General features: G+C 54.7%; 3 protein-coding genes across 3 annotated transcripts in view; 1 reads left to right on the top strand and 2 right to left on the bottom strand.

Annotated features, from left to right (window-relative positions):
- Positions 1-3,484: 3,484 nt before the first annotated feature.
- LOC113207698 (calphotin-like) lies at positions 3,485-4,449 on the bottom strand. Its single transcript, XM_026424353.2, has 2 exons — positions 4,284-4,449; positions 3,485-4,198 (listed from the first exon to the last, which is right to left on the bottom strand). The coding sequence occupies exons 1-2, from the start codon at positions 4,296-4,298 to the stop codon at positions 3,536-3,538; spliced, it is 678 nt and encodes a 225-aa protein (XP_026280138.1). The 5' UTR covers positions 4,299-4,449; the 3' UTR covers positions 3,485-3,535.
- Positions 4,450-6,724: 2,275 nt separating this feature from the next.
- On the bottom strand, positions 6,725-8,333 carry LOC113211940 (larval cuticle protein F1-like). The gene is made up of 2 exons (XM_026430488.2): positions 8,185-8,333; positions 6,725-7,266 (listed from the first exon to the last, which is right to left on the bottom strand). The coding sequence occupies exons 1-2, from the start codon at positions 8,194-8,196 to the stop codon at positions 6,868-6,870; spliced, it is 411 nt and encodes a 136-aa protein (XP_026286273.1). The 5' UTR covers positions 8,197-8,333; the 3' UTR covers positions 6,725-6,867.
- A 5,060-nt stretch (positions 8,334-13,393) lies between these two features.
- Positions 13,394-14,504, top strand: part of LOC113207688 (cuticle protein 63-like) — a 3,854-nt gene continuing 2,743 nt past the window's right edge. The window contains exons 1-2 of the mRNA XM_052271482.1: positions 13,394-13,507; positions 14,288-14,345. Coding sequence (XP_052127442.1) covers positions 13,496-13,507; positions 14,288-14,345 — 70 coding nt within the window. The 5' untranslated portion in view covers positions 13,394-13,495. The remainder of the gene's footprint in view (positions 13,508-14,287; positions 14,346-14,504) is intronic.

Below are 14,504 nucleotides of genomic sequence, written 5' to 3' on the forward strand. Positions count from 1 at the left end.
AAATGCCTATTGTAAAGGATATTTTCGTCTTTTAAAAGGCCCTTTAAGATTTAGCGCTAAATCTTTAAACTTTATGGGCGGCCAACGACTCCAGGGCTGGGTAGCTAGCACCCAGCCATCACCCCGAGGAAGAAGACGAACCCCCGAACCCCCGAACAGCTGAACCGCTGAACCGCTGACAGGCCGGAGACAGCGGAGGCGGCGGGGGTGGCAGAGGAGCCGCGCGGATTGGATGAGGGTTCGTTTTACAGCTGACTGCGCCCGCCAAGCACAGGGGACAGCGGCGCCTTCCCTCCCCGCCCACGGGCTCCCCCGCCTGCCCACCCCACCCCGCACCACCACACCGGGGGCCCCAGCTGCGCCGTCCGCCAAGGCTCCAACGATTCGCATCAGTCGCACTTTTATCAAAGCCCCCACCCCCAACAAGCCTCCGAGCCAGCCAATGGCGAAAAGTTTCCCCTGTGTCTGTCCCCTTCCCCGCGCGCATCGGCCTCTATGTGTCCGTGTCGCGGTGCGAACAGGCATAGCACACCACTGTCTCTAAATTGCAACTCGATGGCAACTTGGCCAATTCTAAAGGCAATTTCAGGGAAGTGCACTGTAAATTGCTTACGGACAACAGGTCGTATTGCAAACCACGACCCTTGTAGCTTGCTAAGAATTTTGAAGCGATATATATGATGAATTCATTGTTCGCTAGCTTACGAACATAAAAAGTTTGTAATGCAAACCGATTGTTCGTAAGAACCTTACTGGCCGTACAAACAATTTCTGTGCAATACAAAGAATGAACATTGTTCGTAACGTTACAAAGCACTCAGTTTGTAAACTTTTTACAGTGATTGGGTGAGGGTTTGTCCGAGGGTTTGTCATGGTTCGGGAGCAGATACTACTATTACTCGTCTTTTCCTCTTTCGTGTAAAGAATGCCTCAGTTTGAAGCGAAGACAAGGGATAGGTTTTTGTCGACCCGCATCTCATTCACACCCAACAAACACGACGTTTCCCTGCACTCCGAGCCGCACTCGCCTCCATCGACGACGCAAGCGTACAGAGACAGCAGAGGACTGGGTCCTGTCGCCGGGCGGCAGAGCAGCAGAGCACGTCAAAGTTGCGTCTGCTCTGTACGCACGGGTTCTTGGACAGTCTCCAAACAGCCGACCAGTCGCTGGACCAATGGCTTTTCATGCCCCGTTAACTTCAATACTCAATTTTCTGAGCGATCAGAGGGAACGGCTCGCAACTGCAGCTTCGCATTGCGTCAGATTGTGCGCCAAGAGAGCCTCGGCAAAGGGGATCCAGGAAGTTCTAGAAATGATCGGGAGGGAGAGACCCGTTCGACGAGTTGAATGATAATAAACGTTCACTTACATGACAATAATAATCTATATCTAGACAATAAAATCAAGAAGCACTCAAAACAGCGATCGGATAGGAAAACAGATGATTCAGACGAAGTTAGTTGCAGAACAGGTTCATATTCACAGCAACTTATTTTGGCAAAAACTTAGCCTACAGGGTTAAGAAAGAGACAGTCCCCTCGACCAGGCCACAAAACCTAAGCGCAGTGTGGTGTGGTGTGGCGGGGCCTGGTTTGCTCCACGCACCCCATTTGCAGATCCCGTGTGTGCGTATGCGGGCCGTCTGCCCGGGCCGGCCCGGCGCGAAGCAAAAGGCGGCGGGAAATAATGGGAATCGCTTAGTAACAATGCCACGTATGTAATAGGACGCCTGGAAACGGGAAGGAAATTCGAGTCAACATAATCGCCCTCGCCTAGACCACAAACCAAGTGCTACATGCCAGGTGGCTGATTAACCCCGCGCACTTCTGTAGTTAGACTGTACCGAACGCACGAGTGCGGGTGGGTTGCCTACTCGCCCGACCCGTAAGGCGCCGTGGACAGGGGCGATAGGCAAGCCCACCCGCACTCCTGCGTGCGGTACAGTCTAACTACAGAAATGCGCGGGGTTAATCAGCCACCTGGCATGTTTCAATAGTAAAACTATACCCGCTATTACGTATCATATGCTAAAGTTTCTGACATGTAAGAGGATGGTTCGGGTAGGGAAACGAACAGTACTGGCCTGGCTGACCTGCGGGTTGCGGCCCCCGGCGGTCTCGGCCGGGGTCGTGGTGGGCAGCGGCGAACCCTTCCGCGGTAGTTGCCATGCGCGTCGTCCGACAGCCTGGACACGCTGATACGGGCGTGGCGCGGAGGCGCACGGCGTACGGCGCACCGTGCAGTACGAGAGTACAGTACGGCGCGCGGGCACTCGAGTGCATTCGAGTGCGTTGGACATGGACACCGGAGACCTGGGGGTGTGGCTCGATTGTGCACCCGACCGACGGCGACGTCTTATAAAAGCAGCGCGCGCCGACCCATCCGACATCAGTCATCACCTGCTCCCACAGCAAGAAGACAGCCACCCCAGCAACAGCAACCATGAAGGTCCTGGTGAGTGTTTACGGCAGGGAGGACCCCGATGTGGACAACACCTCGGCGTCGACCTGATCCGGCAGTGTCTTGAAGAGTGCCTCCTATGACCGATCTAGTCCCGAGCTCCAGTGTCTAACGCTTCGCCCCTCTGTGCAGATCCTCGCCGCCCTGCTCGCCGTCGCCGCCGCCAGCCCCGCACCCAGACCCAGCGGCTGGGGTAGCAGCGGCTGGGGAGACCTCGGCTGGGGTGGAGTAGCCGTCGCGCCGTCTCACGTCGCCGTCGCCCCGTTGGCCGTTTCCCCCGTCGGCGTCGGCCACCTCGGCTCTGTTGTCAGCACCGTCGACGTGGTCGGACACGGAGGCTGGGGCGTCCCCAGCGTTCATGGAGTCCATGGTGTCCACGGTGGCTGGTAAACGACTTCAACGAATGTAGGCCAACAGAACCTGCAGAGCTCGACTTCACCTCTTGATTTTGATGTACCAATCGAATAAAATTCTGAAACTTTCATCTCGGCAAACAAGCGTTTTGATTTTAACATCATGTTGAGTCACACATAATACTTCATGAATTTTAGATCAGCGATGAAACTGTGATACGGAAGAACACGCAACTAACTATCGATTTTACAATCCATTTTTACACATATAAAAACGTAGCCTTACCCGGCGGGTATAACATCAGAGGGGGAAGAAAATACTCGCCACCGCTCTCTGCTCCAACAGTCCATTTCATAGTGGGAGAATTAAAGAAGGGAAGAATTCCAAGCCAAACCAGAAGTGTGGCGTCTTCAGCCCCAACCCCCTCTTTCCCGTCCCACCCTCTCGTTCCCTTCTAGTCTCTCGCTCTACTGTTTTTTCTCGATTATGACTGTTTTTGTTTTTGATTTATTTTTTTTTGCTGTGGTATATTGTCTCCAGTCTGGCCAAGCGCGAGACATGAGACACTTACTTCCCTTCCTATCCGAAACTGCACCTTACTAGGAATAACACTCGACTGACCTAGGAGGATTAAACTTGGCAAGAAAATGAAAACACGTTACCAACCAATTATTGTCTCGAAAGATTATCGTCTTTATTGTCAATCACATTCTTACAACTTCAGTGGGCGCTCAGGGTGCGGATGTCGATGCCGGCCAGGTTGATGCCCTGTGGGATGCCCAGGATGGTGGTCGCGGGCGCGGGGGCCGCCACCAGAGTGGCTGCGGGAGCGGCGGCGACCAGCTTGACGGCGGGAGCAGCGGCCACGAGCGTGGCGGGGGCCTGAGCGGGCGCCACCAGGGTGACGGGGGCCGGGGCCGGGGCCACGAGCGTCGCTGGAGCGGCTTGGGGCCCAACGATGTTCACAGGCGCCTCCTGGGGCCCGACGATGGTCGCGCTGCTGGCTGTCGGGCCGGCCACAACGACGGGGGGCGAGACCGGGCCAGCCACCACGGTCGTAGGGGCCGCGACCGCGGCAGGGGCGACGATGGCGGTGGCTGCGGGGGCGGGCCCGGCGACGAGAGCGGGGGCGGCCTGGGGGCCGATAATCGTGGCAGAGGCAGCTCGAGGGCCAGCGATGAGGGTCGTGGGGGCGGCGGCGATGGCGGGGGCGGCGACCAGGGCGGCCGGGGCCTGGGGCGCGATGATGGTGGCGCCGAGTGTGGCGGGCGCGGCGATGACGGTGGTGGCCGCGGGGGCGGGGCTCTGCACCAGGGTCAGCCCAGCCAGCCTCAGGCCGCTAGGGGCGCCGCTCGCCAGGGCCGCGACGGCGACCACCACGCACTACAACACGCCGGACCGCGCCGTCAGCAGGGCGCTGCACCATCGGTATGTTCCACCCCGCCGTGCTACCACCGTGACTACTCACCACGATCCTCAGCATGACTTGACCGGTTGCTGCTGCTGCTGCTGCGTGTCGAGATGCGTGTCACTGTTCAACTGCACTTCGCCTTTCTACCATTTATATACGCCGGTGCAGCGAGCCACCAGCAGCTCGACGGGCAGGAGCACGCGGTGCGCCCGTGACGCCCCGGCGCGGCGCGCCAGCCAACCCCTGCGCAGCCCCGCCCCGCCCCGCCCCGCCACGCCACGCACCCCACGCGTGGCGCCGCCCCGTGCGTCGCGCTCCGCCGGCCCGTTTGATCCGCCTGGCCTTGTCTTTGACGCCGTGCCGAGCGCGATCACCTTGCTGTCTTAGCCGCCGCCGCCTCATCGCAGCTGCCGGGACTCCCACCTGCAGCTGCCGGTCGCGGCCCCCGCCTGCCACGCACCCGCCTTGCAGGTATGCAACTCAACCGGCTCTGCGGCAGGCGCGCCTGGGCAGCAGACCACCCACACGGCCGCACACGGCACCCACCCAAGGGAGCACCTGAGCGGGAGTTGTGCATTCCGGTCGTAAGGTCAAGTCCATGGTCGAGTCGACAATTACGATTTTCTTTTGTCGCCATCTCTCTCACTATCTGTATGACCTTTCGCTCTGTGTGTATTACTGTCTATGTCTGTCTCTGTTCCTCTTTCTCTGCTTTCTCTGCCAGGTGGTGGATTAACCTTGCTGATTTCTGTAGTTATGCTGCACCGCACCCACGAGTGCGGGCGGGTTTGCCTATCGTCCGTGACTACGGCGCCTTACGAGCCATACGAGTAGGCAGCCCGCCCGCACTCGTGCGTGCGGTACAGCAAGCATAACTACAGAAGTAAGCAGGGTTAATCAGCCACCTGGTGCAGGCCCTTCCTTTATTTTGCTTAAACTGTAACGGATGCAGGCGTGTGGCAAACAATCGACGGTCGGGGTCATCAGGCACCGCGGTGGGCAAACCCGTCCGCAATCCTGCATGCGCCGTGCAGTATAAGCAAAAGAAAGGAAGGAGTCTGTGGACCAGCCCGTGTATGTGTGTGCTAGCTTTTTGGCGGGTTTATTGGCTGAGCGATTAGCGAAGCCCATTACTCCACTGACCCGAAAAGTTTCATTCTGTTTGTGTGTTTGTGTGTTTGTGTGTTTGTTTGTCTGTCTGTCCGCACGATAACTCGAGAAGGAATTGAGATAGCGATCTGGGAATTTCAGGGTCGTTTTGATTCATAAAAAGACAGATCGAGTTCGAAGATGAGAGCACAAAAATTGACTTTAAAAAAAATCAAAAACCACAAGCCGCAAAATTATTTTTTTCCAAATATTTTTTTATGTGTTCCTAAGGGGTAACTCGTCAAAATAGGTCCCTTAGAACAAAAATTTCGTCCGTTTTGCTCTATCTTGTAACGTTTGGGTGCTAGGGGGCATTTCTTGGCGAAAATGTGGTGAAAATGGCCAAATGGTCTATTAAATCGTTTAAAAAAGGAATTAAAATCGAGAAATTGTACATACACTCCTATTAACTTGTCTCGGGTGTCAGCGCCGCAGGCCTAGCTATGTGTGCGCCAGGCGCGTCGCAGCGTAACAGTGTTTCGTGAGATATCGCGAAGCCTGTTACGCGAGACGTGGTCTGGCGTACATATAGCTAGTTTTAAATATAGACATGGATCTCAATAAGCCATTTCCTCGCCGCTTGGTTGTTTCGTTGGAGGTCGGAGGGGTATGTTTTGTCCTTTGTAGCCTCTGCAATATGTTTCCACATCCTTAATCCAAGTTCCCCATTGTTGACCTTCAGTCACTTTTTACTTGCCATTTCCAGGGTGACTTACCATCTAACCATTTATAGGTGTCCTAGTGTTCTAGCGTCCAAATTCAAAGTTTTCCTCCTTTTCTCTGACGGCCATCTCCGTGTCCGGGGTCCTTTGTGGCTCCCCAGCGTTGAAGTCCCCTGGATGCTGCTAGATGCGCGGCTGGCGGCGGCCTTGCCTGGCCTTGGCGCCCGCAGCGAGCATTCCACGACGGCTCTCGGGACTCGGGAGACTTCCGAACAGATGATGAGGTCATGACGTCACGAGTGTGACGTGACACGGACGGTGTTGGGTCTAGAGATTTTTTGGCCGTTGTTTACAAACCCGGGGATAAAGCGTAGACTCGAACCTCGAGTCAGTACGGCGTGGAACGCTATAATTAGCGTACTAGCCCGGCAGTGGTTGGGGCACATTGATTGAGCGAGTGACGGGACGCCTTTCCCTTCTCCGCCGCACCGCCGGCGGACCGTTCGCTTCATCCGCGCGGTGCAACTGCAGGTGCGGCTCGACGCCCGTGGAGAGGGAGAGGTGTCCAACAGAACAATACTTAATGGAGGCGACGGCAGAACCCTGCCTGCATTGGGTGGGAGTCCAGGCGTCCGAAAACGTAAGGTTTCTGCTGTAGAGTTCTAGGCGACAAAGCAATACTCCCAATGATGTCTGTCCGAGACATTTATTCTTTCCAACATACATCCTCGGATGAGCGAGGAGCCACTGTTTATTTTTTCAAAAGACTAGGACATGGTTTTGCTTTGAGTCTGAATCATACGCCTCTATTTTGGGATGGGGGGCGGTTTCTACCAATGATGGAGACCATGGCCGACGGCGATGCTGCCCGCGAGGCCGGAGTGCTCGGAGATGACGCCAGCGGGGCCGGCGATGAGGGCGCTGTGGGGGCCAGCGGCGATGAGGCCGGCGCCGTGCACGCCGTGGCCGCCCAGGACTCCGCCGTAGATGGCGGGGGCGGCGATGACGGCGGGGCCGTGGACGGCGGGGGCCGCGACCACGACGGCGGGTGACGGGTGGGTCTGCACCAGGCTGCTGTGCGACACGGCCACGGGGGCGGCGGCCAGAGCCACGGCGTGCGGGGCGGCGACGAGGCCGCCGTGGCCCAGGCCCAGGACACCGCCGACCGGCCAGCCGCTGGGGGCGGCCAGGGCGGCGGGGGCGAGGACGGCCACCACGGCCAACACGATCTGCGAGAGAGCGGGGGGCTTAGTGGAGCGGCACAGCTAGCTCATCGCCTAGCGGCGCCCGATCAATCCACACAAAGGTATGAGGCCGTTTCTGGACCAATCAAACTGTTCTTCACCCAAACATGTGCATAAGTGATGAGCTTAACCCAAGATGATTTTCATTGCATCATTGCCACGGTAGATTTCAACCAAGTAGTATGGTCGTGGAAGAAGTACAAAGTTCAAGTACAGGTTCAAATAAGTCAGAAACATTTCGCTTGATACAAAAACAGACCTATCTGGGTGCATCATGCAGCCACGGACTGAGGGTCCAGCAGGAGCCTACCTGGGAAACTACTATCGCGAGTGCCCCCCAAATTTCGTACTTACAGGGGGGTTTCAGGGGCAAGAGCACCTCTAAAGATACCTTTACGTGGCGTTTTCCCAGGTGGCCCATTCCGGGCAAGTCCGTAGCCGCACTTCGCGATGCCCCCGATTTGGGAATCGGACTGGGCTTTGGATTAGCAAACGCACACAAAAAGAAGTTGCGCCACTTGGCGCCACGGCGGACGCACGTTTCCGAGCACGCTCGCTCACTCTCACACACGCACGCACGAATTGAACAAAAAAACAATGGGAGACGCACTGCACAAGCAGCCTGGCCCAGGCTGCGCCGTGCTGCGCCGTCGCCACCTTCTGGCCGGTGTCCAGCTCGTACGTCACTCGGTGTCTGCTTCGGTGCGCGGCGCGCGGCGCGATGACGGGCAGAGATTCGTCCCAAAACGTCAAACTGGCGAACTTGTGATGAAAAATTGACGTTTTGGGGTCCAAAAACACGTCAGAGTGATGCCAAATTTCGTTATTTTGACGTTTTGTCACGAATCTCTGTTGTTAGGGAGCTTGGGGGGTCGGGTCCGGGGGGCACGCATTGCGACTCACCATCGAGTTCATGATGCTGGTAAAGGGTTGTCGAAGTGTTGGCCGAGGTCTGCCGGAGGTGCTGGTCCAGCCTGCATCCGCACCCAGCCTTATATACTGCCTTGCTGCACGCCGATAGACAACAGAGCAACGGAGCAGCGCATGGGGGCAGGGGCGGACACAGGAAGAGGGGGCGAGGAGGGGGGCGGCTCGTAGGGGGCTCGCCCAGCCCGACCGCAAGCTCAGCGTAGAGAAGTAACGTGGACGTGGAAGCTGCCACACCCCTCGGCAGCAACAATAACAACAACAGTAACCAGGAGGCGAGAGGAGAGGCGTGGTCGCCGCACCTGGCAGAGGGGGTACAGGGTTGCCCGCCAGGCCCCGCCACACCACACCACACGGCTAAACGACGCTATCAGTGGCGCACCACTGACCCGTCCGTCAGGTCCTAGGCAACCCGTGCCTCAAGAGCAGCTCGCGGACGCACGGGTGTCGATCGCGAATCGGGTAGGGCACCTCCCCTCGCCTCCATACTCGAGCATGAGTCCGGCTTTCCGTAGCGACAGAACTTTATCGAACGACACCGAGATCGCTGACCAAGCTCTCGTTTGGTCAACCCGTGCCCCAGCCGCACGCAGAGCCCACCTCCAGGACGGGGGCGTGGGCGGGTGCGAGGCGCGCTCTGACCTGCTTCACAGTCGGCTGCCCCAGTCGGCGAGGCGGGACGTGGTTGGCACGGCGGGACTTGGCACTTGCGTTCTGTCCCCCGAGGCGCCACACCGTGCGTGTAGCAAAGAGAGAGAGAGACGTACAGTATCATACACACACAAAACAGATTTTTGGCGACCGTGGCTAACGACCAGATGATTGGCGCTTGCACACGTTCGGATCTGTTTCATACGGGCTGATCCGCTTTGCCCCCCTCCCACTCTGACTTGGCCACTCTTTACCAAACCTTTGAAAGCCGATGCGTCGCTCCAAGGTAACGTCCGTGGGGGTGGGGCGGGAGGGGCATGGCGAGGAAAGCCGTCGAGCGAGTCTACGACGGTCTAGGACCCCGGGGAAGGGGAGAGGAGAGGGGATGACGCGAACTGAGCTAAGGAAAGCTGAGGCCGGGTTGCAGCCAAAATTGTCGCGCTACACTGCCGAAACGTCCCCATCCGCCATCCGCGAGGAGGCCTCCAGAAAAAAAAGCATGTTCACAGACAGACATAAAAGATCAGGGAAACTGAATGAACTAATTTTGTGCATAGCGTACGTAGGTGCATGCATGCGTAGCTTAAGTAAAATTTCTTGCAAATTATTGCATAATTCTGTAAAAATTTGTACCGACGTCTGAATTGTGTACGTAAGTCATGCATGCACATAGACCAACGTAACTCTATAAAATATCACATTAGCATTTAGTGTGCGCGGACGCGCGCTCACAGTCAGCGGACTTGCGCGGCCGGTTGCCTACTACCCCCAGAGTGGCAGGCGTGCTGCCGTGCTTGTACGTGTCATTTCCGCAGGGTCATCCGAGGTCTCCGATCCCCAATAGAGTTCCGTGCCCGAGGTGTCTGCGGCCTACGCGAACGGAAGGACAAAACCGCGAACCTCGTCTGCCGTGCTTCCTTCCTTCCTTGAGCAGGAGCAGCTCGCTATGGCGTATGGCTTTGCGCTGGGACCGCGGCTCAAAAGCACTGTGCAGCGCGCCAGCGCGCCTCCGGCACCTCCCTCGTCAGAACCGCGCCACGCTCTTTCATTTTGAAACTGCCGCGCACGCCTGCGCCGATAAACAGTCTGGTCGGGGCCTGGGTCGAGGACTGGCCTGGTGATGGCTGATTGATCGCGGACTACTACTTGACGTGACGAAATACCGAGTAAAGCTGAGGCGGATCTTCGAGGCTGTCATTGATGTGATGCAGAAAAATGCGAAAAGAATACGGATAACGACTTTGATCCATTCCATGGCGATTAGCAGACAATTAGAGTTGGTGCGTCGTCAACGTAGACTGACTTCCTGATCTACTCGTAAATTTGCGTGAGGGATGGACAATAGACGGCCTCGCCAGCGTGCAACTCGACGCGTGCTGCTTTTAACACTGTCGTTTAGAGGAGGGAATTGATCGAGTTCGTCCAGCTTATTACCCAAAATGACGGCATGAACGTGTAAGAGATTACCGAAAGCGTAAGGAATGATGCCGCTTTTTATGCACGTTGTGCGTTTGACTCACGTTAGTGCCGCATCTTGTCAAGGAGGGGACAATGCCGGCAGAGAGCTGGAAAAAATTAACATCACGTTTGCACAGAATAAAGACTTGGAAGAAGATTCGCTACATTGTCGCAACAGTAGAATATTTTTCATGGGGTTAAGAGAGGAAAGAGGATTTTTTAAACTGTGTGCGCTTCTCTCTGTATCTCTGTCTCTGTCTTTTTTGTCTCTCTGTCTCTATCTCTCTCTTTCCCCCTCTCTCTCTATCTCTCTCCCTCTCTCTCTCTCCCCCCTCTCTCTCTCTCCAACACGTGTACGCTCGCACGCTCCACGCTCGCATATGCCTTTCGCACAAAGCGGGGTCGGGGGTCAGGTCGCTTAGCGGACGCGCTGCTGCCAGCCTCTATGGGAGGGATCGCCTCGCGCTCCGACGCACTCTTGTTCCGCGTCACGACGAAGCGCTACTTCATAGTTTATGCATTTACTTTTTGCCCTCCCATATGTGTCTCACAACTCCCCCCCCCCCACTTGCACCTTGTTCTTCCAAACATTGCACCGCACCGCTGCACCGCACTGGACTGGCATCGACGGCGTCCTTGGCCGTGAGTGCTGCGCCTGCTGCGGCGGCTGCGCCCAGCGAAAGGAGAGAGAGAGAGGGGGGGGGGGAGATTGATCAGGTGCTGCGGGTATTACGTCGCGGAGCGTGGCGCGAGAGACTTTACGCGCGGAGTATTGGCAGACGTGCGTGTGTGGGGGTGGAGCTGCGGGTGGTGGGGGTGACACGCACACACAAACGCACGCACACACACACACACACACACACACACACACCTGTCCTGAGAAGCGTGAGGGGGGGGGCACCACTTCCTAGACGCACCTCGGCTACCCCCTGCTCGGTGGCCACACCCTCCTCACCGCCCTGGGATCCCGGCCCCGCGGCCTTGTGTCCCTGTACCGCTACGCGACTGTACCTCTTTCTCTCTACATGCGGCGGCTCGTCGCCGTCGTAGCCTGCAGCGGACTGTGCACATGTGCCGCCCCCCTGTGCGCACCATACGTCTCACTTCTCTCCCTTCCTCATTCTAGAGACACATGCAGTGCAGCGTGGCTACAATGAGATCGCGCTCATATTTGTTTCGTTTTCCATACTCCAGGATGCGCAGCCAGTTATGGTGGATTTCCTTTGCCCCCCCCCCCTTTCCCGGCCTCTATGTAGGCGGCATGAAAGATACGCTACAAAGCTCCTGTATGTAGGTACCTTTTGATATACTGCCCCTCTCCCTAAATACGACCATGGATGAGACCCTAGCAATTATTGCACTGTTAAAAGTCTGCAAAGGCTTTGTAATCTACAAATAAAATGATGTAGCATTTTACCTACACACCAAATCTGAAAGGACTTTTATTGTCCATAGAAAAACGCGTTTGTGTGCAAATCTCAACCCGATGCAAATTTCAATCCAGCAAGTGACAAATTAGCATCCTTTTTCTGGACAGTTAATTTTTTGTCCTTTATTAAAATGCATTAAGTCAATTGCTGGAATCAAATCTGCATCCGGTGGAGATGTGTACAAAAACGAGTCTTTTCATGGACAATAAAAGTCCTTTCAAATTTAGTGTGTTCAAACCCTGGAAAAAAACAAGGGTAGGAATCAACATCCTTCTATCTTTCATCGCGCGGTGTGGTGCCCGGCGCGCGGATTATTTTTATTAAGCGCTAATATGGATGCCGTTGGAAAATCCCAAAAGGGCCTTGGCCTTGGCAGTATATACTGAATTATATAATTCACAACAACTACTTCTACGTGAAATCTCAGTGAACTACACAAAAAAATCAAAATGAGGAAGTAACACTAAGCCCAGCACCTGGCGCCTGACGAGCGGTGGGTAGGCCACCTACCCAAACAGTGTGTATTTTTATTGCCTAACCACCATCCTACAGGCGCCTTTTCTGTGCTGTAGGAAGATTTCTTTAAAACAATGGCAGGACCTTTTTGTGACTATTTGAAAATTAATACAAGCGTATTTGTTTTTCTTTTTCTGTACGCAAAAGGATGGGCTGCAGTCACGGGGCCACATTGTTACCCCATTCTCTCCTCATGTCCAGGGAAAAAATTCGAAAGGTGCGGAGGTCCGCCTGGAAGCCCAAGTTTATAAACATATGAAGAGTAACTTAAAGGACAATTACCGCCGGCAGGCTAAGCAGGCCCGGCCCCTGCCGAACGGAGTTGCCGGCAGAGCGAAGTGAAGTTCGTAACTCCGTTTGGCAGAAGGACGGACCTGCTTGTTATTGTTAGTACGCTGGTCTGGTGGGTCGCTGCGTAATGTGGCCTGATCTACACCTACCTAGTCGTATACCAGCGACAGCAGCAAGTAAAGCCGTCCTTGTGTGTTCATGAAAATAAAGGCGTCGCCCGAGCGGCACATAGACTGCCAGCTCCCGGCGGCAGTTGGCACGACATCAGCAGGCGCGTAGCACCAAATCTTTACAATATACATAGAACAAGCGAACGGAACAAACGGCACGCATGTTGCAGTAGAGGTGGGGGGTATGGCATATGGATGGGGGCGGCCACACAGACCAAGGGCGACACTTTCTTATGGCCAGCAATATGCCTCTTGTCAGGCGAAATGGAATGGGCTGCGCTCCGGTTGGAGTGGTTAGAGGAGGGGGGGGGGGCATTCCTCCCCATCCTCCCACCCCACACAATCAAATAAAACAATTTTTAAGGATACCTACCTTAATAAATAAAACTATTCCCTAGCTGTCTTTTCAATTTTTTATTAGGTTGTGTGATTGTATCTATTCTGCTGCGCTAATCGCTAATCACAAAAAGAAGAGGCCGCCTAGCAGAGAGCCGCCTACCCTACCCCGCGCTGCTCTCCTATTGGTTGCGAGAACCGGCCGGTGGGGGTGGCGGCGCCGGCATATCCCGGGAGTCCCATGCAGCAGGAGCCACCCCCCTAGACCCCGTACCCCCACTTTCCCCCTCCTTTCCGTGTCAGACACGCGTACCCCCACACACACAAAACTCAGGGAAGCGAGATACTCGCGACATATAAATGTGAGACAGACAGCGGCTGCTGCACTGTGCCTCCATTTCTCCAGCGTGTATCACTGTACTCTCCCATAGCAACATGAAGGTCCTGGTAAGTACTGTGAAAGCGGAGTGTTTTGGGGGGTCCGTGCTACTTTCTCATCATCTTAATCAACACAATTTTCCTTTCGATCCCCGAATTTATTTCTAACTTGATAAAGTAGTACACTGGCATTGCCTACTGTTTACTTTACAAGGATTTAGCCAAGTGGCACATGCCCACAGGTGAGTGACTGTAAATTTGAAATCTTTTAGATTGGCAATTATTGGACTAGAAAGTTCAGTATGATATGAGGTAGGTCGGCTAAATCATGAATGACCATGGTCATTGCATAAACGGGTGGTTAAGTCCACTTGATAGGGTGGGTACACCCAAATTTTGGGTTTGCATAACTATGTGAAAGTGGCTCACCCACACGTTTATGTTCATGAACTAGCTAGTTGGCTAGCCAACAACAATACGACGGTTTTTACAGCTTTATTCAATCATTTCAGCTCTGATTCTGTCTCTATCTGGCAAGTGTTCCATTTCCAGTCTTGTTAAGTTTGCGACGCGCCGCACTGTGACAAATATCTTCTTAAATTTTCAACATGTTTTATATTTTCGATTTACAGAATATGTTGTACGTTAACGACAGCTATGAACTCCAAGTTGATACATTGTGCTTGTAATTTTACAACACATATCATAGAAAATTTGCCTGTAACCCTGACAAGAATTTCTCACATTCATCATAATGAATACTTGCCAATGGTTGTTTTTCGGTTTAACTCTTGATAAGTCTCTATACTTCCCTGTCCTCACATGACAACCTTTTTTTTTCTTCGCCAGTTTGCCGTTGCCGTGCTCGCCCTGGCTGCGCCCGCCGCCCTGGCCGCCCCCAGCGGCCTGTTAGTGCCCGCTCTACATCTCCCATATAAATCGGAAACGGCAAATTTGTGTCAAGCGATGCCACTTGGCAGGGGGGTACTTATGGACAAAATAAAGGATTTGGCCCGAAGAGGCATTCAAAATTTCCCTTAGGACAGATTTTATAAGCGTTCAAATT

Source organism: Frankliniella occidentalis, unplaced genomic scaffold, assembly GCF_000697945.3.
Source record: "Frankliniella occidentalis isolate FOCC.00 unplaced genomic scaffold, Focc_3.1 Scaffold163, whole genome shotgun sequence".
NCBI lineage: Eukaryota > Metazoa > Arthropoda > Insecta > Thysanoptera > Thripidae > Frankliniella > Frankliniella occidentalis.